At 35.3% G+C, this 24,275-nt stretch overlaps 1 protein-coding gene across 2 annotated transcripts in view; it reads left to right on the plus strand.

The window, feature by feature from the left end:
• Pdk1 (Phosphoinositide-dependent kinase 1) overlaps nt 1-24,275 on the plus strand; it is a gene marked incomplete in the record, with an annotated part of 33,263 nt that overhangs the window by 6,237 nt on the left and 2,751 nt on the right. For both annotated transcript variants that reach the window (XM_070135749.1, XM_070135750.1), the window contains 10 exon segments: nt 3,687-3,765; nt 5,904-5,952; nt 7,982-8,062; nt 8,199-8,241; nt 11,685-11,840; nt 12,357-12,501; nt 13,954-14,060; nt 14,437-14,590; nt 19,669-19,765; nt 20,815-20,967. In XM_070135749.1, coding sequence (XP_069991850.1) covers nt 3,701-3,765; nt 5,904-5,952; nt 7,982-8,062; nt 8,199-8,241; nt 11,685-11,840; nt 12,357-12,501; nt 13,954-14,060; nt 14,437-14,590; nt 19,669-19,765; nt 20,815-20,967 — 1,050 coding nt within the window.

Genomic DNA, 24,275 nt, shown 5'->3' on the forward strand with positions numbered 1-24,275 from the left:
ATTTTTTTTTTTTTTTGCGTGTGTGTGTGTGTGTGTGTGTGTGTGTGTGCGTGTGTGTGTGTGTGCGTGTGCGTGTGTATATATGTGTGTGTATATGTGTGTGTGTGTGTGTGTATATGTGTGTGTGTGTGTGTGTGTGTATATGTGTGTGTGTGTGTGTGTATATGTGTGTGTGTGTGTGTGTGTGTGTGTGTGTGTGTGTGTTTTCTAATATTTCTGAAAGTAATGAACACATTTTGATAAGATTTTAACCAAAGGTGTGTTTTAACCTAACTTAGATGCTTATTGCACTTTAGTGGTGATGTGGACCATGGTTTGGATCCAGGACTTTTTTTCTTCTTCTTCTTCTTCATCTTCTTCTTTCTAACTCGAAAAGTCATGAACAGATTTGCATAAAATTTTTACCTGAGTTTTGGCTTAGCCTAATTAATATTCCATAAAATTTTGGTGGTGATCCGGAACATTTGGCAATCCTTAGGATTGCCAAATGAAATATTATTTTCATATTACCTTAGGAAATCGCTAAATGTGACATAATGATTAGAGATAATTTTTAAAGAGATTTTCTGAAAGCTTATTAAATTTAACATAAGATGAGACTAACCTTCATTTTTTCAGAATAATTTAAAAAATCTCGCAAGCATCCAAAAAACGATAATGAAGAAATTTTTCATACAAATGAATAAACATGATATGCTGCTCATATGGAATATTTTATTTTTATGTTTTCATCATACATACAAAACATTGTGAAGTGGGCTTTGGAAAATAACCAAAAAAAAAGTAAGGTCGACTTCTCAAAAATGGCTTCTGCATATAATAGTAGAAGAATGGTTCTGTTTAGATATGAAATCAGAATGGCGAAGTTTTTTTTTTTTTTTTTTTTTTTTTTTTTTTTTTTTTTTTGAGAATTTTTTAAAATGTTTAATGTAGGCCTATAGACACCCAAGGTCACTGCCACCACTCTACACTACGTAAGATTTTGAGAAATCGTTATGTGCTAGCAGTGTCTGGAAGACTTCGGAATGCAGGTAGACGATGGAGGATTATGGTGTAGTAAGGCAACTATTATACCTTGTTTTGTTAATATGAAAATAATCATGAAAAGATAAAGAAAAAAAGGCTGTTATTTTGGCACAGCACCTGTTGGGGGGGAATGGTCACGGGCGCAATTTATGTCCAAATTAAACATATTATGGCTCATTTTGTAGAAAAATAAAATATCTACAATATGTATGAGAGTATTTTTGCAATTTTTGCCTGTGCTTCTTGTAAAAGTGGGCAATGTAAGGTAAATTTTACCTTTTTCTGTTTTCTTGAAGTAAAAAATTTGATATCGAAAAAACCCTCTCGAACAAGTTGTAGCTATAGGGTTGTTCTGTGAAAAAAAAAATTAAAAAAAGAAATTGAATGTCTTACCATTTTTGAAGACATGAAAGTTTGCCCCCCAATCTCCATTTTCAGATTGCTTTTTTCTTTATTTATTTATTTATTATTATTGAGAATTCAAAAAGGTTCGCCGGGTTTAAAAAAAAAAATCAACCACAGGCAATGGGAAGTGGTCTAAATATAAAGGTGTGAGTTTCATAAAAATCGGCAAGAAAAAAAAACAAAAAAAAACAGACGTTCCCCGTAAAGGCATAGATGTGTAACATCAGACACAGATAATTACCCAAATATCATTTTGAAAAGCATATAGTAATACATCAAGTAGTTCGACAACGAGAAAATGCGTCGGTTTCTTCAACCTCCACCATTTTTATTTTTTTATTTGATTGTCAGTGTTTTCATGTAACGTAGACAAGACATTTACCAAGAGTTGCATTTGGAAAATAGATATTGCCCGATCATGGCACTTCAGATGCATTTCAAGAAAGATTTTTTTTGTGTGTCAGCACTTCCTGTGGTGAGACTTCATTATGCTCACTCACCCGCACACATGCACCCACACATGCGTGCGTGTACACACACACGCACACACACACACACGCGCGCGCGCATGCGCTCACATACGCACACACAAATGCACACACATATACGCACCCCCCCCTCCCCCACACACGCACACAAACAATGCATATCACTTACATCATTTAGATTATTTGACTATTATGTCATTAAGAATTTTGTGTAAGATGGGTGACGAGTATGACTCCCCATGAGTGCACAAAAATTTTGGATGCATAAGATCTGGACTAGGATGATGCATTCAATTCTCTTTCTCCCTCGTCTCTCCCTATGTCCTTCCTCCTCCCCCTCCTCCTCCCCCTCCTCCTCCTCCTCCTCCTCCTCCTCCTCCTCCTCCCTCCTCCTCCTCCTCCTCTTCCTCTTCCCCCCTCCTCTTCCCCCTCCTCTTCCCCCTCCTCTTCTTACTCCTCCTCCTCCTCTTGCAACTCCTCTCCCCTCCACCTCTTCTCCCCTCCTCCTCCTCTTCCCCCTCCTCCTCCTCTTCCCCCTCCTCCTCCCCTCCTCCTCCCTCCTCTCTCTTCCTCCTCCTCTTCTTCCTCCCTCCTCTTCCTCTTCTTCCTTCCCTCCTCCTCCTCTTCTTCTTCCTCCTCCTCCTCCCTCCTCTTTGTCTTCTTCCTCCTCCTCTTCTTCCCTCCTCCTCCTCTTCTTCCCACCTTCTCCTCTTCTTCCCTCCTCCTCTTCCTCCTCTTCCTCCTCTTCCTCCCTCCTCCTCCTCTTCCTCCCTCCTCCTCCTCTTCCTCCCTCCTCCTCCTCTTCCTCCCTCCTCCTCCTCTTCCTCCCTCCTCCTCCTCTTCCTCCCTCCTCCTCCTCTTCCTCTCTCCTACTCCTCTTCCTCCCTCCTCCTCCTCTTCCTCTCTCCTACTCCTCTTCCTCCCTCCTCCATCTTCTTCCTCCCTCCTCTTCTATCTCCATCTTCTTCCTCCCTCCTCTTCTATCTCCATCTTCTTCCTCCCTCCTCTCCTCTCTCCTCCTCCTCCTCCTCTTCCTGCTCCTCCTACTCTTCCTCTTCCTTCCTCCTCTTCCTCTTCCTTCCTCCTCTCCCTCTTCCTTCCTCCTCTTCCTCTCCCTTCCTCCTCTCCCTCTTCCTTCCTCCTCTTCCTCCCTCCTCCTTCTCTTCCACTTCCTCTCTCCTCTTCCTCTTCCTCCCACCTCCTCCTCTTCCACTTCCTCTCTACTCCTCTTCCTTGTCCTCCCTCCTCCTCTTACTCTTCCTGCTCCTCCTCTTCCTCTCCCTCCTCCTCCCTCCCTCCTCTTCCCTCCCTCCTTCTCCTCTTTCTCCAGCTCCTCCTCTTCCTCCTGCTCCTCTTTCTCTTGCTCCTCCTCTTCCTCCTCCTGCTCCTCCTCTTCCTCCTTCCACACTCCTCCTCCTCTTCCTCTTCTTCCCTCCTCTTCATTCTCCTTGTTCTCCTCTTTCTCCTCCTCTTCTGCTTCCTCCTCCTCTTCCTCTTCATCCACCTCCTCCTTTTCACTGTCCTCCTCCTCCTCCTTCAACTTGTTTTGTTTCTCCTTTTCCACCTCCTTTTCTTCCCCTTTCCCTTTCCCCTCTCTCTCCCCTCTCTTCCCCCTTCCCTTTCACTTCCTCTTCCTTCCCCCTATCACCTTTACTCTTCCCATCTGCCTCCTCTCTCACCTTTTAAGTGTCTCTTGATTTTTTCCCATTTAGTTATTGAGTAGAATACAGTGTTTCATAGAATTGATTCCCTTTTCTTTTCTTTTAGATTATGGTAAGATAATGGACACCCAAGGCAGTGTAAGCAGACTCACAGCCGAGCAACAAATTAATGGCACCAGTAGCAGGTGAGGCATTTTGATTTCTTCTTTTCTGTTAATTTGTTATTACTGGTCATTAATTTACATTCCTACTACAAATGATAATGAGGATGAAAAGTAGTTGTAATTGTTATTTGTTTGTATATGTTTGATATTTTGAATATTTTGTTATTTTGAATTTAAGGAGAATTATTTTTAGAATAAGGTAACTTAAGGGGACCGCCCCAGATGGGGGGACAGGGGGTCAAATTGATTTAGCTAGCATATAGTATAGGTACATGGATGAGGAAACTACCAAATGAGTATTAAAGGCTTGCTGTGGCTAGTTCCCTTGCAATGAACGCGAGACCGGCTAAACACCTGGGGAGGCTCGTTACTAACGAGCGCCCAGGTACACCTATGTGAACTTTTGCTTGTTGCAATCCAGCATATGGTATTTGATTATGACATTGTGAATAGATATGACTTCGTGAATGTTCAAGGAACACTTTTATACCAATATCAGAAAAAAATTATATCAATGATTTATGACAAAAATTTTTGTGAAATATATCTTTAAAAAAATGTAAGCTTTGTGTCCTTTTACACAAATTATGCTTCCATCGAGACTCCCTGGTAATGTGTTGTAGCTTACGAAGTGATCTGTACGTATACTGAGTACGAAGCACTTAAGGTTTGAAAATAGCTGTATAAGTAAGGATTGAAATATTTCCGTTAGACTTGACTCAATGGTGGGTACATCACAGCATTGGTAAATTTGATTTGTTTTGAAATTGGTTGTTACTTTTGTAAAGGGCATTTCAGTGCGAAGGGTACCTAGAAGTTGGATTTTTGAACTTCGGATATATAAGGGAGATACTAATTATTTCATATTGAAGATGATAGTATGCACTGATACCCACTCTGAAATAAAAACCCTGGAATTTTGAGCTCGTTTGCATACACAGTCTTCGTCTAGAGTTGTAAAATCTATCGCATCTATTTCGTGCAATTCCAATAAAAAATGTTTAAACGTTACTGTAGGTCTTAGGTACCATAAATTTGCAAATATCCAACCACATCTAGGCGTCTGCATGATATTATGCACTTCTTGGTAAAGATAATGAGTGCAAATGGATAATCAATAATTCTACACTCGTTTTCAATTGCAGTCTTTTACTATTGACAATTATCGAAGGAAACGGTTTGAGAGGGATATCTAATATACTTTACTCCTCTTGATATAAAAGTCAATGTAGGCCTACTAAATGAGGATAATTAATTTTTAAAACTTTGTGCGTGTGTTTACGTACATATTATCCTCCTTGAAATTTATAAACACCCAGTGACCATCTCTCCCCCACACCACTCCCCTTTCAAAATTGAACCACCATATTGTATTCATGCTAGGACTTTATAATTAGGATGATTTTGTACTAATGTTGCCACCGACTAGATTATTTGTCTCTATGGTTCAATGCACTCATTAAACTTTTCTGACAAAAATATCATCTTTTATGTCCAACAACAACAACAACAAAAATACATAGCTTTATATGGAAAGCATCCCTATTGAAAATGATAATTCCGATTGACTTTGTAATCATCGCATCGCAAAGTACACTAAATAAGTTTTTCATATATATAACATTAGATTTAGAGAAAAATAACAGAGATAACGAACTTTAGTAAACTGTCAAAATGTAATATGCCGTATCTCTGTTCTTTGTTTACATTACCTTTGGTACATCACTCTCATAATTTTTGTGCAATTCAAATGCAGTTTGTTGCTTTTGCTAGAGCCTCGGATCCCTGAGGCCATGTAAATGGCCGATTTTTAAATTATGGCCTTGATCAAAAAATGTAAATTTTTTGATGCAGAGAGAAACATACCCAAAATAGTACTCTATGTCAACTGGACCCCAAAAAAAGGAAATAAAAAAAAATTGGCCATTTACATGGCCTTAGGCCGTGAATTTTATGAGGATTATTTAGGAAAAAACTGTGGGCATGATGATGTACCAAAGAAGAGAGGGGAAAAAAACTATTTTTAAATTTTTTTTGTTTTGGGGGCATCCCCCCTATAGGGGTGCAAGGTCAAAATTATATATGAGATGAAGTGCAATTCTATGCTCTATATTATGCAAAAAGAATCAGTGAGTTATCTCCAACCTTCCTCATTCCAGGTCACCAGGAGATGGGTCCAGCACACCCAGGTCACCCAGGGTAAATAAGGTTAGAACTTATCTACTTTCCTGTACGATAGTGTTGTGTGACTTATAGGATTGATTGGGTCTTATGCCCATACTTATATTGTCCATGATTTTGCAGCAGAGTGAGTGAGAAGTGAAGTGAAGCAGTTCTCATGCCTTTAGGTGAAAACTGTTTATTTCAGGAATGAATATGCAATACAACTTTCAGACACATTTTGTCACAACCCCCCCCCCCCCCCACACACACACACACACACACAAAGGTTAATCAGAAGAAACTGAACATTTTTAAACTGAAGGATTATTATCAAACATGTCAGTGAAAATAAGAAAAAAATAAAGGCACATAAGTAGCCCGATATCAGTAGAACAGCAGAGAATGAGAGCAAAGGTTGTCGTCAGCTGGCCCTTGTTCCTTGTCTCCCTCACTTTCCCCTTTTTTCCTGTTACATAATGAACATGATTTGTAAAGTTCTGTATTATTTGTCATGTTCTGGAACACTGATGCACTAGACTACATGCCAATTAATGTACTGGATTTCCAGATTATTCAGATCTTTGAAAATGTCTATATGTTGCTTGCAATGCAGTGAAAGACAGCAGGTGGCATGGTTTGACCAAAGTTGTTAAGCCTTTACCTATGGATGACATGTATGACATGTCATGCCAAGAATGGCTATCTTGCCAGTGACATGTATGTCATACCTTTTTATTTTAATACATTTACAGTTTATAGCCTATATATTGTATGGACTTTGCACGTTGGTGGTGGGACACTTTGTGAAATATTGGAAAAGAAAAGCACTAAGGCCTAATTGATAAATACATGTCACTATCAGAGCTACAAACCAGGTCATAAATGATTCATATATAACATGAAAACATACATACAGGTGGCCTGCACATGACACTTGTTGCGCTGTTATAGACAACCCTACTCTTTATGTTAAATGATCAGATGAATTTCCCAACAATTTTGGATAAAATAGATTGTATAGATATAGATAAGTAGATATCTGTAAATGCTTATGTGAAAGTGAGAGAGAGAGAGAGAGAGAGAGCGAGAGCGAGACCGAGCAAGTGAGAGCCAGAGCAAGTGAGAGCCAGAGCAAGTGAGAGCCAGAGCAAGTGAGAGCCAGAGCAAGTGAGAGCCAGAGCAAGTGAGAGACAGAGCAAGTGAGAGACAGAGCAAGTGAGAGACAGAGCGAGAGAGAGAGAGAGAGAGAGAGAGAGTGAGTGAGTGAGTGAGTGAGTGAGTGAGTGAGTGAGTGAGTGAGTGAGTGAGTGAGTGAGGAGAAGAAGAAGAAGAAGAAGAAGAAGAAGAAGAAGAAGAAGAAGAAGAAGAAGAAGAAGAAGAAGAAGAAGAAGAAGAAGAAGAAGAAGAAGAAGAAGAAGAGAGAAAAAAAAGAGAGGGAGAAAAAAAAGAGAGGGAGAAAAAAAGAGAGGGAGAAAAAAAAAGAGAGGGAGAAAAAAAAGAGAGGGAGGAAAAAAAAGAGAGGGAAAAAAAAGAGAGGGAGAAAAAAAAGAGAGGGAGAAAAAAAAAGAGAGGGAGAAAAAAAAAGAGAGGGAGAAAAAAAGAGAGGGAGAAAAAAAGAGAGGGAGAAAACAAAAGAGAGGGAGAAAAAAAAGGGAGAAAAAAAAGAGAGGGAGAAAAAAAAGGAGAGAGATAAAAAGAAGAGAGAGAGGGAGAAAAAAAAAGAGAGGGAGAAAAAAAAGAGAGGGAGAAAAAAAAGAGAGGGAGAAAAAAAGAGAGGGAGAAAAAAAAAGAGGGAGAAAAAAAAAGAGGGAGAAAAAAAAAGAGGGAGAAAAAAAAAGAGGGAGAAAAAGAAAAGAGGGAGAAAAAGAAAAGAGGGAGAAAAAGAGAGAGAGAGAGAGCGAGAGAGAGAGAGAGCGAGAGAGAGAGCGAGAGAGAGAGCGAGAGAGAGCGAGAGAGAGCGAGAGAGAGCGAGAGAGCGAGAGAGAGAGAGAGAGAGAGAGAGAGAGAGAGAGAGAGAGAGAGAGAGAGAGATATGCATATACATGCTCACTTATATATATATTTTTTTTTCTAGGGTGGAAAAACTGTAAAGGATAAGCGTTCAGATTCGGATTTTATTTTTGGAAAACTCATTGGTGAAGGAAGCTTTTCCAGTGTAAGTGCCAGTGCATTCTATAATTGATTCCAGTTTTGCTAATGAGACTATCATATGTGTGTGTGTATATATATATGCATTATGTATTATCTTTGTCATCATTGAATAGATTCTTAATGAGCTCTTTACATTCCAGGTTTACCTTGCAAAAGACATACATACAAACCAAGAATATGCAGGCAAGTTACTTATTTTTGGGTTCTCTTTTGTTTAGAGATCAGCTTCCTGTTTCTCTCCCTTTAATTATTTTGCTGAAGTTGTAAGTTTCATGTATTTATGCTTCTTTAGTTCAGAAAACCATCAGTGCAGTAGCATTTAATTTTTTTTCAGTAATTTACTAGCTCAGGCACTTGCTAATATTACAGTGCTGATTTTTTCATTTCTGTGGTAATAAACAGTTTTTGCAAATGATTTTAGCTATAAGGATGAAAATATTCTAATGTCTAGTAGGGGCAAAATGGTTAATGTGAAAATCGGTTGCAGAAATTTTGATCAAAGTGTTTTAGAAGAGAATTGCAATAAGACTTTAGAAAGCAATGGTAGGAATTTTCAGGCAGCTTGCAGTCCAGAAAGTGTGGGACACAAGAGTAAATCCTTCATGCATTAACTATGTTGTTCATATGCACCCCTAGATATAGTTCATTCTGAGTATGATAGAATAGCTACTTTAGATTTTTTAACCCGTTGCCGACGGGTGGCACGTATGTACATGCCATGGCTGTTGTGGAACGAATGCCGGGGGGCATCATGTCATGCCCATTCCCGTGCCATTGGCTCGTCGAACGGAGGTTGTTTTTCTCCGATAGTAGCGGCACCATTTATATGGTAAAGATTTTAGGCAATGGCACATATAATGAAGGTGAACCTTCAAAATTTTAATATTTTTATAAATTTTAGCAAAATAAAAGCTTTTAGGTGCTAAATGTCGCTCGCAAACTACCGATCGAGCTGGGCGCAAACAGGTGAAACTGCCAATGCGCGCCAACAAGCCCGTGCATACGTCCACTTGCCAAAACTTTTACCCGTCGGCGATGGGTTAACCCAATAACGACGGGTGTCCCATATATGAGACACCTGAAAAAATAAATATTGCCAGGTGTCCCACTAGTGTGACGCTGTATCAGGGCTTGCACACCAATTTTGTAGCCGCCCAGATTTAGAAGGATTGTGGCACAAGCATGACAATATTGTAGAAGTCATACTTGTTAGTGCTGTTTTGTTTGGAAAGTTTAAGGGGGCTGTCACACTCAAGAAGGAAGTTTGTCATTTATGATTGGATTTTCACAATTTTTAAAATATATATATACATATACACTGATAAACGTCACCAAGTTTCATACCATTTGAATAATAAACTAAGGTGTTATTTAAGAAAAACGAGTTTGTGAAAAATCACAAAGTTTGATATTCACACTTTATCCATTAACCAAACTTGCTGAAAAAAATACCATATTTACTTAATGATAATACAAAAAGGCTCGATTATATGGATCTTTGATTTCCTTTTAGTTTAGTGGGAATTTATTTTTATTATTATCTTTATTTTTATTTTTATCTAAGTGCTCTGTCTTACGAACTCAAGATATAATATATGGACTTCTTTTACGTGAATGAAAACATCCATAATAAAAAAATTCACAAATTTATTCAGCTTTCAAATGACCCAAACCCCATTAGAATCTCCAAATAGTTTTGGAAAAATAAAAAAGAATGTTGACAAACGTGTAGTTTTGAGATATCGGGCTCCGAAGTTTAGGAGACTTTTCCCACAATTTTGTTTTTGTTTTTGTTTTGTTTTGTCTATTTTATTATCTCAGCCTCAATCTTGCTGCATTCTATGGCATTCACATGGTATTTTGAAGTGTAGCTGGTAACTGGTCCCCCCCTTTTGCAAAGTACTTATGGCAATAACTGCACATAATTGTAGAATTTGCGCGTGTCTTCATAGACTTCACAATGCCTAACCTGACTATGTGTGGTATTTCCTAAGTTTAAACAACTGCTGCAGCTGTGATTGAGATTTATTTCTTATCATATAATGTTTATTAGATACAAAAATAACATCTACCATTAGTTGTGACCCGTTACTGTGTAATGAGGGTGTACGTCTGCAAGATGTGTCATAGAGGTAGGACCTATTAACATTTTGTTTCCTAGAATGGCAACATCTTGTTTCCCAGAGTCCCAGTCTTGGCGATCAGCTGATGGATAAACAGAGTTGCCAGCTAACTACCAGAGAATACCAAAATAAATTGAAAAAAAAAAATCAGAAAAAAAAAAATTCTGTTGAGTATATATGCATGGACATGACAAGGTAAACATCGGAGCGAGAGGGCGGGGGGGTCAGATATTTATTCATTACTCCTTTATTCTTATGTATTTACAGAAATATTACATCAATGGGTTGCCAAAGCCTACTAGATTACATGAGAATTTTTTCATTTTTTTTAGTATTTTTTAAAATATTCGTCAAAAATCTACGGCGGCAACCCCCTTAACTTATCCATTAATTTAAAAGGCAGTGCACAGTTTATTATTCCTACACCTGTTAAATGTTTCATTCATATATACTAACATGATTGGAGAAAATGTGAAAACAGTTTGCAGTTTGTAATGCAATGATTGTAACATACAGTGAAGTACACTTTTTTTATTATTCCCACAAAAGAGACATGCAAGGAGAGAGTTGAAAAATTAAAACAAAGTGGTAATTGGCAGAAATTTACTGGCAAGTGGTAGGACTAACAGGCTTCCCACAAAACCCATAAATTATGTATGTGAGAGTAAACCTAGTAGCCAATTGCACACCAATTGGCTTAAATGATGTTTATAGTGGCATTGTTGGGAGTGAAAAAGCTTAGGCATTATAATATTTAACATCATCAAGGGTTTTGAGACATAAAGGTGTTGTATGGTTCTTTTGTGACTTTATTGAAATAGAGAGATACTGTGCTAATAAGTAAAGTATAGGTAGATTTCAGTGACATAATTACTCAACAGTCTAGCCTGTCTCGCATGGCATGTGAACAGCCAGCCCACCCATTTGCAAGCTATGACCTATATATAAGTCATAGTTATTATGTCATGATGACTTTAGGCATGCCTGTTACTGTGTGTGTGTGGGGGGGGGGAGCCTAATCTCCTTGAAAGTCTCATGGTAATGTCAAGAAAACAACCCTAAACAAATTTATTTTTGAAAGCATTAACTGGCAACAGAAAAAATGGGTGTGAGTTATCCACCAGGACTACTTTTAGGTCAGGGAACAGCATATTTTGTTTGCAAAAAGGAGAGGAAATATTCATGGAGCCCAATCCTCTTTCAACTTCTTTTTTAAGTCATGTTTTATTTTGTTTACAGTAATATGTGTATGATTAAGACTTGTTTAGGAATAGTATTTGGCAAATCTGAACCTTTCATCTAGTCATCCAGTCTAGCGTTTGAAGATATTTCTTTCCTGTCACTTTTTATTGTACAATATTGCATATTTACATGTAATGAAATGTGGAATGTAACTGCACTAGCAGAGACTGACTTTTGAATGCTTTAGAAATGCCTGTTTATTGTATGATTTATGTTTGTGGACTGGGAATAACTATATTCTTTTCTTTTCTTTGTTTACAGTTAAGGTCTGTGAGAAGGAGTTAATTATTCGAGAGAAAAAAGTCCAGCAAGTGACGAGAGAAAAAGATGTAATGAACATCCTCAACAGCAACCAGAATCCAAAAGCTCCATTCTTTGTTAAGTTGTCATATGCCTTTCAAGGGGATTATAAGCTTTGTATCCTTTGATGTGTTCAACGTATATTCATTCTTGGTCTGTAGAACCCATGTTTCTTTCATGTTTCAAAGTATAGCTGTGTTTGTTTTCTTTTTTACTTGTTTGTTTGAAAGCTGGTGGCAATTTTTTTTAAAGTGATATTTTCAGTATTCTGCATTGCAATGCTCTAGAATCCTTAGAATCCATAAAACCATAAATTTTATTATAGAGTTGATATAGTCACTTTATCTCAAAAAAAAAAAAAAAAAATACTAAGTAATGCTTTAGAAATGTGAAACATTGATGCTGAGAGTTTTATTATGTTTTTTTTTTTTTTTTTAACACATTGATGGCTATATTTATTACTAGAGTAAATCCCAAAGAAGTCAATTAAATACTGTCAAAACAGTTTTGAAAGCTTTTTGAGCTAAGCATCATCATTATAATTTCTAGTGTAGTGTTTATATTTGAAAGATTGTAAAGGAAGTATTTATATATTTTTGAGGATGATATTTTTTCCTTAACTTAATGATATAGATTTTGTGATGACATACTGTAAAAATGGTGAACTTCTTAATTTAATCCAAAGGGTAGGCAATTTTGATAGAGAGTGTGCAAGGTTCTACACTGCAGAAATAATCAGAGCATTAGAACATCTTCATTCATTAAATATTATTCATAGGTAAGTGAGCATATTTTATTAGTAAATTAGTTCTATGGATGGTTTACCAACTCATTTTTGGTTCCTAAGACCAGCAGATATATCAATCTCAGGATTTGTTTTCTCTGTAAGGAACCATTTTCTCATTTGAATAAAGTTTTGAGTCCTAAGAAATGAACAGCCTGAGTTCCTTTGTTTGAGATATTGCACTGGCTGTAGATTTTGTTGCATACAGATGGCTTTACAAGAGCTCAGCCGCCAAGGAATCAACAGTGAACTATAGTGACCATGTCTGGTTTTTCCATTCCTTGAATTTGTGGGGGGATTTTTTTTTTTTCTTTTTTTTTTTTATGCATTTGATATTGATACTGTTATTATTATTATTTACATTCTGAGCATTATAATGGTATCAAAATGCTAATGACAATGAGAATGATAGAACGATAAAAAAGCATCTTTCAGAAAATCAAGGAAAAAGGGAAGCAGGTGTGATAGGACTGAAATTACAATGGATATGGCATGTCTTTTTTCATACATGGCCATTGGGTTAATCCGGTTACTTCACACAATCACATGGACCAAAAGATTGGCAATAGGCTTACATAAGCAATTACTCTACTGGTTGTGTGGTGTGTAGGCCTGGGTGCACCCAAACACTTGTGTGCGGTGACAAGACTCTATGCCTCCCCTTTGCAATATTATTTTACATTAACATTTTTAGTTTTTTGCTATTTTTAATGTTCATATTTGTCTTTTAAGTTGCTTTATCAAGATGGTAATAAACTGTTTTCCTTGCACAGACTCAATATCACCTCTCTATGGAGTAAATAACTCAATGAAAAGAAAAGGAAAAAGAAAAAAGTAATATTTGTTATTTATGTGATTTTATTTTATTATTATTATTTTTTAAAATTTTATTATTATTTTTTTATTTATTTTTTTTAATATTCAGTTTTCTGTAATACAACCATTGCTACTTGTCATGGTAGCCAGAAATAGGATGCTTAGCATGAAAGTAGTATACTCAATGGAGCTGGTGTTATTCCAGTCATGGCTCATAGACACTACATTCCACTCTTGTTTATCGATGGGAATAATGCAAAAGCTAATTTCTAAACACCAAATCAGTCTAATCAACCTCAAAGAGGCTTTTGCAGTCATGGCGAGTCTGTTCAGTCACCCTGGCTTTTGTCCATGATGGCAAGTTCGGTGCACCCAGCCCACGGCCATTTTTTTTCATGACAGGATGTTCATGTCACCCACCCCCTCAAGCCAAATTTTTTTCATGGCATGATGGTGCAAGGAGCAGGAAAGGAAAGAACCTATTTTCCATTATGAACTTTAATAGACTATATGTATAACTTAAGTACTTTACTATGATTTTATATTTATAGAAGAAGGATAAGGAAAGTGTTCTTTCTTAGTGTCCTAGTTATGAATAAACTTAAGTAATGATTGCTTTGTTTCTTTCAGAGATTTAAAACCAGAAAATATTTTGCTAGATGAAAGAATGCACATAAAGATAACAGACTTTGGCTCTGCTAAGATTATTTCCAAAGAAGAAATAGAAGGATTAGATGGTAAGTGGGACATTGTTATACTATTAGAGGTCATGTGCATCTGAAGGTGTTTGATTAACTATAATTGATTCAAAATTTAATTTATAATGTTAGCATTGCTATGTTCATGTTAATGTACTCCATCTAATAATTATGGTGCTGTAATGACTCTCTGCTTATTTTTTATAGAAGAAATTTTAGAGTGACAAAACATTTTAGAAAACGCTTTTTGGCAATTGGTCTGAGAACACCTTTGAAATGCATACCCATATTCAGACTTGGCACTTGGAATATGAAAAATAGTAAGTTGTAGATTTAATATTTCTAAAAGAAAAAAAAATCCTAATATTCTCAAACTTAAAGATGTGTTCTACTTTAGTGTGGTATGTTTTAACAGATGGCAAGGCCCGCAAAAACAGTTTTGTTGGAACTGCCCAGTATGTATCGCCAGAATTACTAGAATCCAAGAAAGTGGGGCCAGCATCTGACCTCTGGGCTTTAGGCTGTATATTGTACCAGATGGTTTCGGGGCTTCCACCTTTTAGGTCCAGGTAAGGAAATTCTAGTTGTAAGTGGTTTCAGGCAAACTGACAAGTATTTGTGATTTTTTATGTTGATTTTGTAAGAATATTTCTTTGGAAACCGGAAGGAAATGCAGGAATTTCTATGTGTAGATTCATTTTGAACAGAGAAGAAATAAAACAGAGTGAAAAAGAAGAAAACATGCAAATATACTGAAACGGCCTTTGGCATATCCACATGTTTTCTTGTTCTTCACTTTCTTGTTTTATTTGGAAGAATATCTATCTGTTGATATATTTTATATTGTTCCATTTATGAGTTATATAGTTATGTGAATATGGTTAACAGGCATTCTTTGTCAAACCAATTCATGTTTTGTTGTTGATGCAAGGAAACATAGAATACAAAATTGTTTTAGAATGTTGTCTGGCAGTTAGACAGGGTCATTGGTTTTAGTTTAGAAAACAATAACTTGATATTAAAAATTCAATATTGAAAATAATTAAAGTGACTTTCATTGGACATAAAATGTGTGAGATATGATTGAACATAAATATTATGCAATATTATACCTTTCAGTTTTTTTTTTATTGAAAATAAAAAAAAGAAATAATTTCACACTTTTGAATTCATGCTATATACTCCATAATAGCTTCCCCAAAACTATGTGCATTGCATGTTTAACCGACTTATGACGAGTGTCCCACATATGAGACACTCAGAAAAAAAAAAATTGCTGGGCATCCCGCCAGTGTGACGCTGTATTGGGGCTCACACTCCAACTCAGCAGCGGGCCGCAGCTGGTGCGCGGGCAGAGTCCGGGCCAGCCCCACACGCCAATTTTGTAGCCACCCAGAAACTTTTATTTTCGGCTTCAAAATACACCGGCCGTAATGGGTTAACATATTATGAGAGAAAGGATACTTCTATGTAGTGCTTCAAAGAAATGTAGGGAAGCATTTCCCTGCAGCAAGGAATATTCTTCCTTAAATTCTTTTGCGTTAATAGTGGGATGTGAATTGTTCCCAACCTAAGGTGAGAGGGTGCTTCCCTCTTAGCACGTTGGATCCAGTTGCATCTCATAAATCATGGTGCTGAAATTATGGGCAGTGGGTTTCTTAAGTGGCCAATGTGCTTGGTGTGAATAGGCCAAGCATGCACAATCACCCATGAGTGGTGACAAGACTGTATGCCTCCCCTTGCAAAATTATTTTGCATAAACTTTTTTAGCTTTTTTACCATTTTTCAATGTCCATATTTGTCTTTTGATTTGCTTTATGTAGATGGCAATTAGCTTATTTTCCTTGCACAGACTCTATGTCATCTCTCTATTTAGTAAATATCATGTGGTTATTTGTTTCATATATCTTATTTTTTCACAATATTAAATATTCTGTAAAACAACCAGTTACATTGGCCAGGAATACAATGCGCAACATGGAAATGGCGTCCTTCCCAGAGCTGGTACACTTCCAGTCATGGCTTATGCACATAATATTCCATATTCATTAATTGATGGGAATAATTCTAAAGCTCCAAATGAGTCTAATCACACTCCAAGAGATTTATGAACTTGTAGCGAGTCTTTTCTGTCACCCTGGCCTTCGCTCATGACAGGAAGTTTGTGTCACCCGGCCTGCAGCCATTTTATACGATGACAGCATGTTCGTGTCACCTGACCCTCGACCTAAATTATTCCATGACGGGACTGTAATGTCATCTGGATCATAGGGGTTAATGCCCTTGAACCCTTGCTGCAAGGATTAACATGGGCTTTTCTTGTAATCCCGTGTCGGTGCCCAGAGTAGAGGCACTCTCTTACTTTTCTTATGTTATCATGAAATATATGAGGTTTAGCTACCAATGAAGTGTTGGGAGAGTGGTTCACTGAGCTAACTGGAAAGAAATATAGAGCCGAATCTGACACTTATAAACTATTCAATCATACCTATTAACCCCCTCTTGACGGGATATCCCTACTCCATTCTGAGCCATGCACTTGGCTTTACATGCAATTAGTTGGTTGAGTGAAAAGTTAAAAGCGCTTAAGGGGACCGTCCCGGAAAATGGCCACTTTTCCCTACTCTTTACATCATAAAAAAAAGTTGGGTAGAGATAACTCTTTGATTCTTTTTGTATGATATAGAGTATAGAATTGTGCTCTGTTATATATATAAATTTTAACTTTGCTTCGCCAATGGGGGTTAACACCCCCCAAAAAGTCGAAAAAAATTGTTTTTTTTTTTTTTTTTTTTTTTTTTTTTTTTTTTTTTTTTTTTGTATGTCTTCGGTACATCCCAACTACTTGTGTTAGATCAACCCTAGCCTAGATCCATGTAAAAGGCCGAATTTTGAATTTCCTTTTTTTTGGGGGGGGCGGGGGGGGGGGCGGGGGACAGTTTGACATGGAGAACTATTTTTTATTTTATTTTTTATTTTTTTCAGCATTAAAATATTATTTTTTGATTAAGGCAAAAATTCAAAAATCAGCCTTTTACATGGCCTTGGGAAGCCGAGGCTCTAGTGAAAGCAACAAACTGCATTTGAATCGCATGAAAATTACGTGAGTTGGGATGTACCAAAGATTCATAAAAAAATAACGGTGCTACGGCGTTTTGTATTTGGCCCCTTGCCAAAGTTCGTTATCTCTGTTATTTTTCTCTGAATCTAATGATATTATATATCAAAAAAATGCTTATTTAGTGTACTTTGCAATGCAATGATTACCAAGTCAATAGGAATTTTCATTTTCAATAGGGACGCTCTTCTGTAAAGGGGAGGGGGGGGAGATGGTCACTGGGTGTTTATAATTTTCGAGGAGGATCATATGTACGTGAACGCACGGACATAAAGTTAAAAAGATTAATCATCATCATTTAGTAGGCCTACATTGACTTTCATATCTAAATAATAAAATATATTAGTTATCCCTCTCATACCATTTTCTTCGATAATTGTCAATATTAATAGATTGCAAAGGAGAACAAGTGGTTTATGATTAGCCATTTGCACCCATTATCGTTACTAAGAAGTGCATAAAATCATGCAGACACCTAGGTGTTGTGGGATATTTGCCAATTTATGGCTTTTTGAACGCTAGACGAAGACTATGCATACAACCGAGCTCAAAATTCCATATAGTTTTTATTTCAGAGCAGGTATTATTGAGTACTATTGTCTTCAACATGAAATAATCTGTATCTCGCTTATACATCCGAAGTTTAAAAATCTGACATTTAGGTAACATTCGTATTGAATTGGTCTTTACAACGGTAACTACCAATTTCAAATCAAGTCAAATTGCCCTCTGCTGTGATGTACCGACTGTTGAGCGAATTGTAACGGAAATATTTCAATCCTTCCTTATAAGGCTATTTTTAAACATTAGTGCTTCGTACGTGATGTACGTACATATTACCTCGTAAACTAAAACATATTACCAGGGAGTCTCGATCGAAGCATATTTCGTGTGTAAAAGGACACAAAACTTACATTTTTTTTTAGATATATTTCACAAAATATTTCGTCATAAATCACGGTGATATAATTTTTTCCTGATATTGGTATAAAAGTGTTCCTTGAACATTCACGAACTCATATCTATGTGCAATGTCATAATTAAATGCCTTATGCACGATTGCTGCAAGCAAAAGTCCACATAGGTGTACCTGGGCGCTCAATAGCGACGTACCTCTCCGGGTGCTGAGGGACTCGCACGCCGGCTGCAAGACAACGAGCCATAGCAGGCGCTTAATACTCGTTTGGTAGTTTCCTCATCCATGTACTTATACTATACGCTAACTAACTCAATTTAAACCCCATCCCCCCCCTCCATCTGGGACGGTCCCCTTAAGGCATATATTTATATCTCTGTCTATGCTTTTGGCTGTGGCATACAAATTTATAAGGAAATGAAGCTAAAAAATGACTTTGAGCCAACTCTTTAGGGGTTGTATCACCTCAGTGACTTATGTCAAGGTTAAACAATCAAATAACTTCAACATGCTCGACTTACGGTAGACATGGCATAGGTGCATTGCATTTGGCCTGGTTGGCATAATGTGATTTGACCTTATATGATATGTGAGTGAACATTCTATCCCAATTGTTTCACTGTACATGGGTTTAAAGGAAAAGGGTAAAGTCAATATATTTGTATCATCTAGATTTCTATGATACACCCTGTGCCACTGGTCATGATGGGCAGGAATAGGATCCGGAGCTAGAAAATAGTATCTTCCCTGGAACAATGGCTCATGGATGGTACTTTCTATCCTCGATTACCAGTTGAAATAATGCAAGAACCCCATTCTAAATGCCCACCAAGTTGAATCTTCCTCCAAGAGCTTTGTGCACTCATGGCACATGGCACTCCTGCCACCCCAGCATTTAGCTGATTTTTTCATGACGACACATTTCTGTCACCTGGCTTTGGCCATTTTTTTTCAAGACACGACATTATATAGTTCCAATAGGTTCGTATTATGACATGCTAGAATCCATTTATACAGGCTTTGTTCCAAGTCCTCACATCATACTTGCAACAGAGGTTTCTGAGAAAGTTAGCAAGTCAAGCATTTGAGATAGGTTTGCTCAATGGTCAATTTCTTGTGAATGTGTAATACGGATTTTATTTTAGGTAGTGCAAAATGATATAGTATGTGATGTCCCTGTGCCGATGTTATTTAGGTTGTTATCATTCATATGATAATTACCTTTTGATTTAGGACATAATGGTGAAATTTTTATTTTTAAGAATATGAAAACAGTTGCATGTTCTTCATTTTTTCCAGTGAATTGGTACAGTAGATGTATATCACACAAAAAATCCTTTTGCATCTGTCATTTACAAAGTACATCTTTCATTTTCAGATGTACTCAAAACCAAATACTTGAACATAACAGGTTGTATGTAAAAGATGTGTTTGAGCAAATAGCTTTAACCAATTGCTCTCACAAGTCAACATCTTTTTGGAATAACCCACATCATAGAAGAAAAAAAGAAATTAAACACCACAGTCTAATATGATATACACTTGACAGAGACACTTTATGTGTTCTAAATGATTACATACATTAAACTAATGTAAGAATTTTTTTCTTGCAGGAGCGAATATTTCATATTCCAAAAGATTTTGAAGTTGGAGTATGAATTCCCAGATGGTTTCTGTGAAGAAGCAAAGGACTTAGTACAGAAACTTTTGGTAAATATTTTTGTATATTTTCGTTCAGACAACATAGATAGTACTGGGGATATGTGATTCACTAAATCATAAGCTGCAAAAGTGGCAACTCTGTGTTGGTTTACTTTCCTGTACTACATGAGATTGAGATTAATTCAGTATTGAATTCAGATCAAATCACTGAACATTAAGATAATTCTAATATGGAGGGTATTTGCCATTGCAAATACCCTCCATATATTTATTTATTTATAATTATTTTTTTATATATATATGTCTATATATATATATATATATATATATATATATATATATATATATATATATATATATATATATATATATATATATATATATATATGCATGAAAACATACAAATATACTTACATATATACATATAAACATACAAACATACATACATATATATAAATTTTTTTTATATATATAAATATGTGTATATATATATATATATATATATATATATATATATATATATATATATATATATATATATATACATATATATATAAATATAGAAAAAAATATATACATATATACATATATATTATATATATATTTGTATATATATATATATATTTATATATATATATATATATATATATATATATATATATATATACATATATATATATATATATATATATATATATATATATATATGTATATATATATATATATATATATATATATATATATATATATATATAATATATGTATATATGTATATATTTTTTTCTATATTTATATATATATATGTATGTATATATATATATATATATATATATATATATATATATATATATATATATATATATATATATATATATATACACATATTTATATATATAAAAAAAATGTATATATATGTATGTATGTTTGTATGTTTATATGTATATATGTAAGTATATTTGTATGTTTTCATGCATATATATATATATATATATATATATATATATATATATATATATATATATATATATATATATATATACATATATATATACCTACTTAGAAGCTCATTGATATAGATGTTTATTTTATATTTCCAGGTTTTAGAAAGTGATGATAGATTGGGTGCACGTGACCGAAATGGCTATCCAAGTATAAGAACCCATCCTCTCTTTGCTGGCTTGGATTTTGACACTTTACATGAATTGACACCCCCAGAAATTGTCCCATTCATGCCACATGGAAATAATGAGGTAAGAATTGTTATTTTTTAGCTGTCCCAAACTCTTTTCATTGGCCTATTATTTATGCATGTGCACACTTGCATCTCTCACATTTGCACAAGCACCTATTCTCAAAGTATGTAAATCCATATACAAGGTGCTGAATACGTATCCTGTATCGTGAGATAGTTAAGACTAAATGTGCTTGATATTTGTGCCATTATTTTCCTCAGCCAACTCGAGGTTGTCTCCTGCTATGGTCACTCATAGGTGACGAGATGTAGAAAATGAATGCTATCTTTCTTGTGAACATGTGCAGATCTTGGGTGCACTTTTTTCTCTCACATTCACTAGATTTATTAATGAGTTACTTAAGGAAAACAGAGGGGGAAACTGGTCATCAAACAAAGCCAAGTCATTCATTTAGAGTGGGGTGAAGAGTTTCAAGAAGAGTTTAATAGCTGGAAATGAAACCTTTGAAACTGAATTCTGATTGTCCCAAGAAGACTTCTAATTGTGATTTGAATGTTGTGAGGCATTTGGTGAAGACTAACTCTTGTATTAAAGAAAATTTGAAACTGAAATGAACTGTCAAACCCTCCCTTATGATTGCCATCCATTTTTAGAGTCAAATTTGCTCCATCCACTAAAAAGGTATTATTTATTTTTGGATGACTTTGATATTTAAATTTTTACTTTCCTTGGGCTTGGTTTATTAAGAAAATAGGTATATAAATAAATGATTTTAAATGTAACAAAAAAACACGGTTTATAGTTGAATGTTGTTGCTCACCTTTGATTTGGAAACTGGAGTGTGTTCAAAAAGATATTTGAAGCTAAATTTAAGGTGGTGTTGTTTTTGCAGTTAACTGATTCAGATAAGATAGCTTTTCCATACTTTTTTTTAACACTTTGTTTTTCCTACCCTGTTTTAGAAATAGATGAAGGTTTTCATGGGGTGTATAATCTCATTTTACTCCCAAAAAAATTATCTAGTAAAGTAATGTCTAATTAAAATTTTAGTATCTTCCGCTTGAATATACAAGTAGGTATCTCAATTTGCAAAACTAAGTATTGTAAACTGCCACCTACAAAGATTTTAAAAAGAGAGAGAGAAAGAGAAACAGAGCAAAAGAAGTAATCCAAAGAAAAAAAAAAAAGAAAAATGAATGGAAGAATGGAATAACAGGCAGCATCAGAAGATGGGCAACAGAAATGGAAATTACTTGGGCAATTCTAATGGTTTTGGGTCATTTGAAAACTGAATAAATTAGCGATTTTAGAGACAATGCACTCCTCCTTTCTGGTGATAAAAGTCCATATATCATATTTTGTTTCCATAACGATGAACATTTAAAAAAGAAAAAAAATCCTCTAAACTAAGAGGAAATTTCAATATTCAAATTGTGTCATATTTAGGTGTTGCTATAGAGTATGTGTGTATGTTTTTTTTTATTTTTTAAGAAGTTCAGTCAGGGGATAAGAAATATTTATAATTTTTTTTCTTCTTTTTCAAAATTTAGTTAAATAAAACAAACTTCATCACATTAATATCAAAATGATATGAAACTTGGTGGTGTAAATTGTAGCATATGTATATATAATATAATAAAAAATTGTGAAAATACGATCATAATTAACAAACTTTGTTATAGAATGCAACAGCCCCCTTAACCCATTGGATCTGGATGCTTCACTGCCATCCTGTGGCCCAAAATACAGGCATTAGGCTTACCTGGACCAGCTATTCTGACAGGTGTGGGGTTTTTAGCCAGGCACACACAAACACTCGTATGCAATTACAAGACTCTATGCCTCCCTTTTGCATTATTATCATTTTTTCTGCATAAGCATTTTTAGTTTTTTTTTTTTTTTTGTCATTTTTAACTTTCCTTGGGCTTGGTGTATTAAGAAAATAGGTATATAAATAAATGATTTTAAATGTAACAAAAAAACATGGTTTATAGTTGAATGTTGTTGCTCACCTTTGATTCGGAAACTGGAGTGTGTTCAAAAAGATATTTTTTGCAGTTAACTGATTCATATAAGATAGCTTTTCCATACTTTTTTTTTAACACTTTGTTTTTCCTACCCTTTTTTTATCCAGATGAAAATTGAATTGTTTTCCTTACACAGACTGCATATCATGTGTAGGTAGTCCAAACTCAATGTAATAATAACAATAAGTAACATTTGTCTTTTCTGGAAATGTCCTCCCGTAATCTTTCCTCTTATTTACATCTAGATCATGAGATGTAAACATTGCTGATAATAAAGCATTAATCAGCTTACAACATTCTTTATCTGAAATAACTCACATCTGCTGACTCCTGGTGTTATTTTTGTTATTACAATTGAAATGGTACTAAAAAATCCTTCTGTTGTTCAATTTTGAAAATGACCAGCAGTCTTGATATTCCATGTAATGTAAAAAATTAGGAGAGTTTTAGCTTACGCATGAGAATATTTGTGTCACCATATATCTGTGTATAGTAATGATAATGCTGGTATTCTAGTCAACCTTATTTTCATGTTCTTGAAGAAATATCTGATGCAAACAATTTGATACTTGAAAGGGAGCGTTATTCAGAGTAATAATGAGTTGGACCCCACATCCAAGTGGCTGTATTGTTGAGGAACATGTATACCAAGCCATGCAGTGTTGAGGTAGAACGATGCAGTTCTTTTCCACCTCATTTTGACCCCAGCATCTTATTCCAGTTGCGATAGTTGAGTTGACCAGAAAAAAATGTAGCAAGTCTGGGACTTCATACTGCTGTAGTGCTATGACACCTCTTTCTGTTTCTGTATTCTTGATTTATATTTTCCCCCACAATAATTGATTTGTTTTTTATTTAGTTTCAATTCCACTTGTTACAATGGATATTCTTTGCTCTGACATACTGTCTGTTGTATTTTACCTTCTAAATCTCCCCCTGTGTGCAAGGAATGGCCGGGGTTACCATTCACTGGTAGCACGCAGGATGGAAAGCAGGTTAGCAAGATTGTAAGACCATGTTACCTTGGCACTATACAGCACACAATTTGCAAATATAAATACAAGGAAACTAAAGGTTTACACAAACAATTGAAAGATTCAAAACCAAAGGGTAAGTTAAGAAAAAAATAAGTTGCTTATCTCCAGATTAACCCATAAACTCTACAATAGGGTTCCTGCAGTCATACCCATTGGTGTGCAAACATTGGCATAAAAGATAATAATAATAATAAAAATAATTTTTACTGTTATTAAATGAAAGATTGCCTGGAAAGTATAGGAAAACCAAATATCAGTTTATTATTTACCTTAGTTCAAGTGTGGTGGTGTAGTGAAGTTG

This window comes from Penaeus vannamei, chromosome 21, assembly GCF_042767895.1.
Source record: "Penaeus vannamei isolate JL-2024 chromosome 21, ASM4276789v1, whole genome shotgun sequence".
In the NCBI taxonomy this organism is placed as follows: domain Eukaryota; kingdom Metazoa; phylum Arthropoda; class Malacostraca; order Decapoda; family Penaeidae; genus Penaeus; species Penaeus vannamei.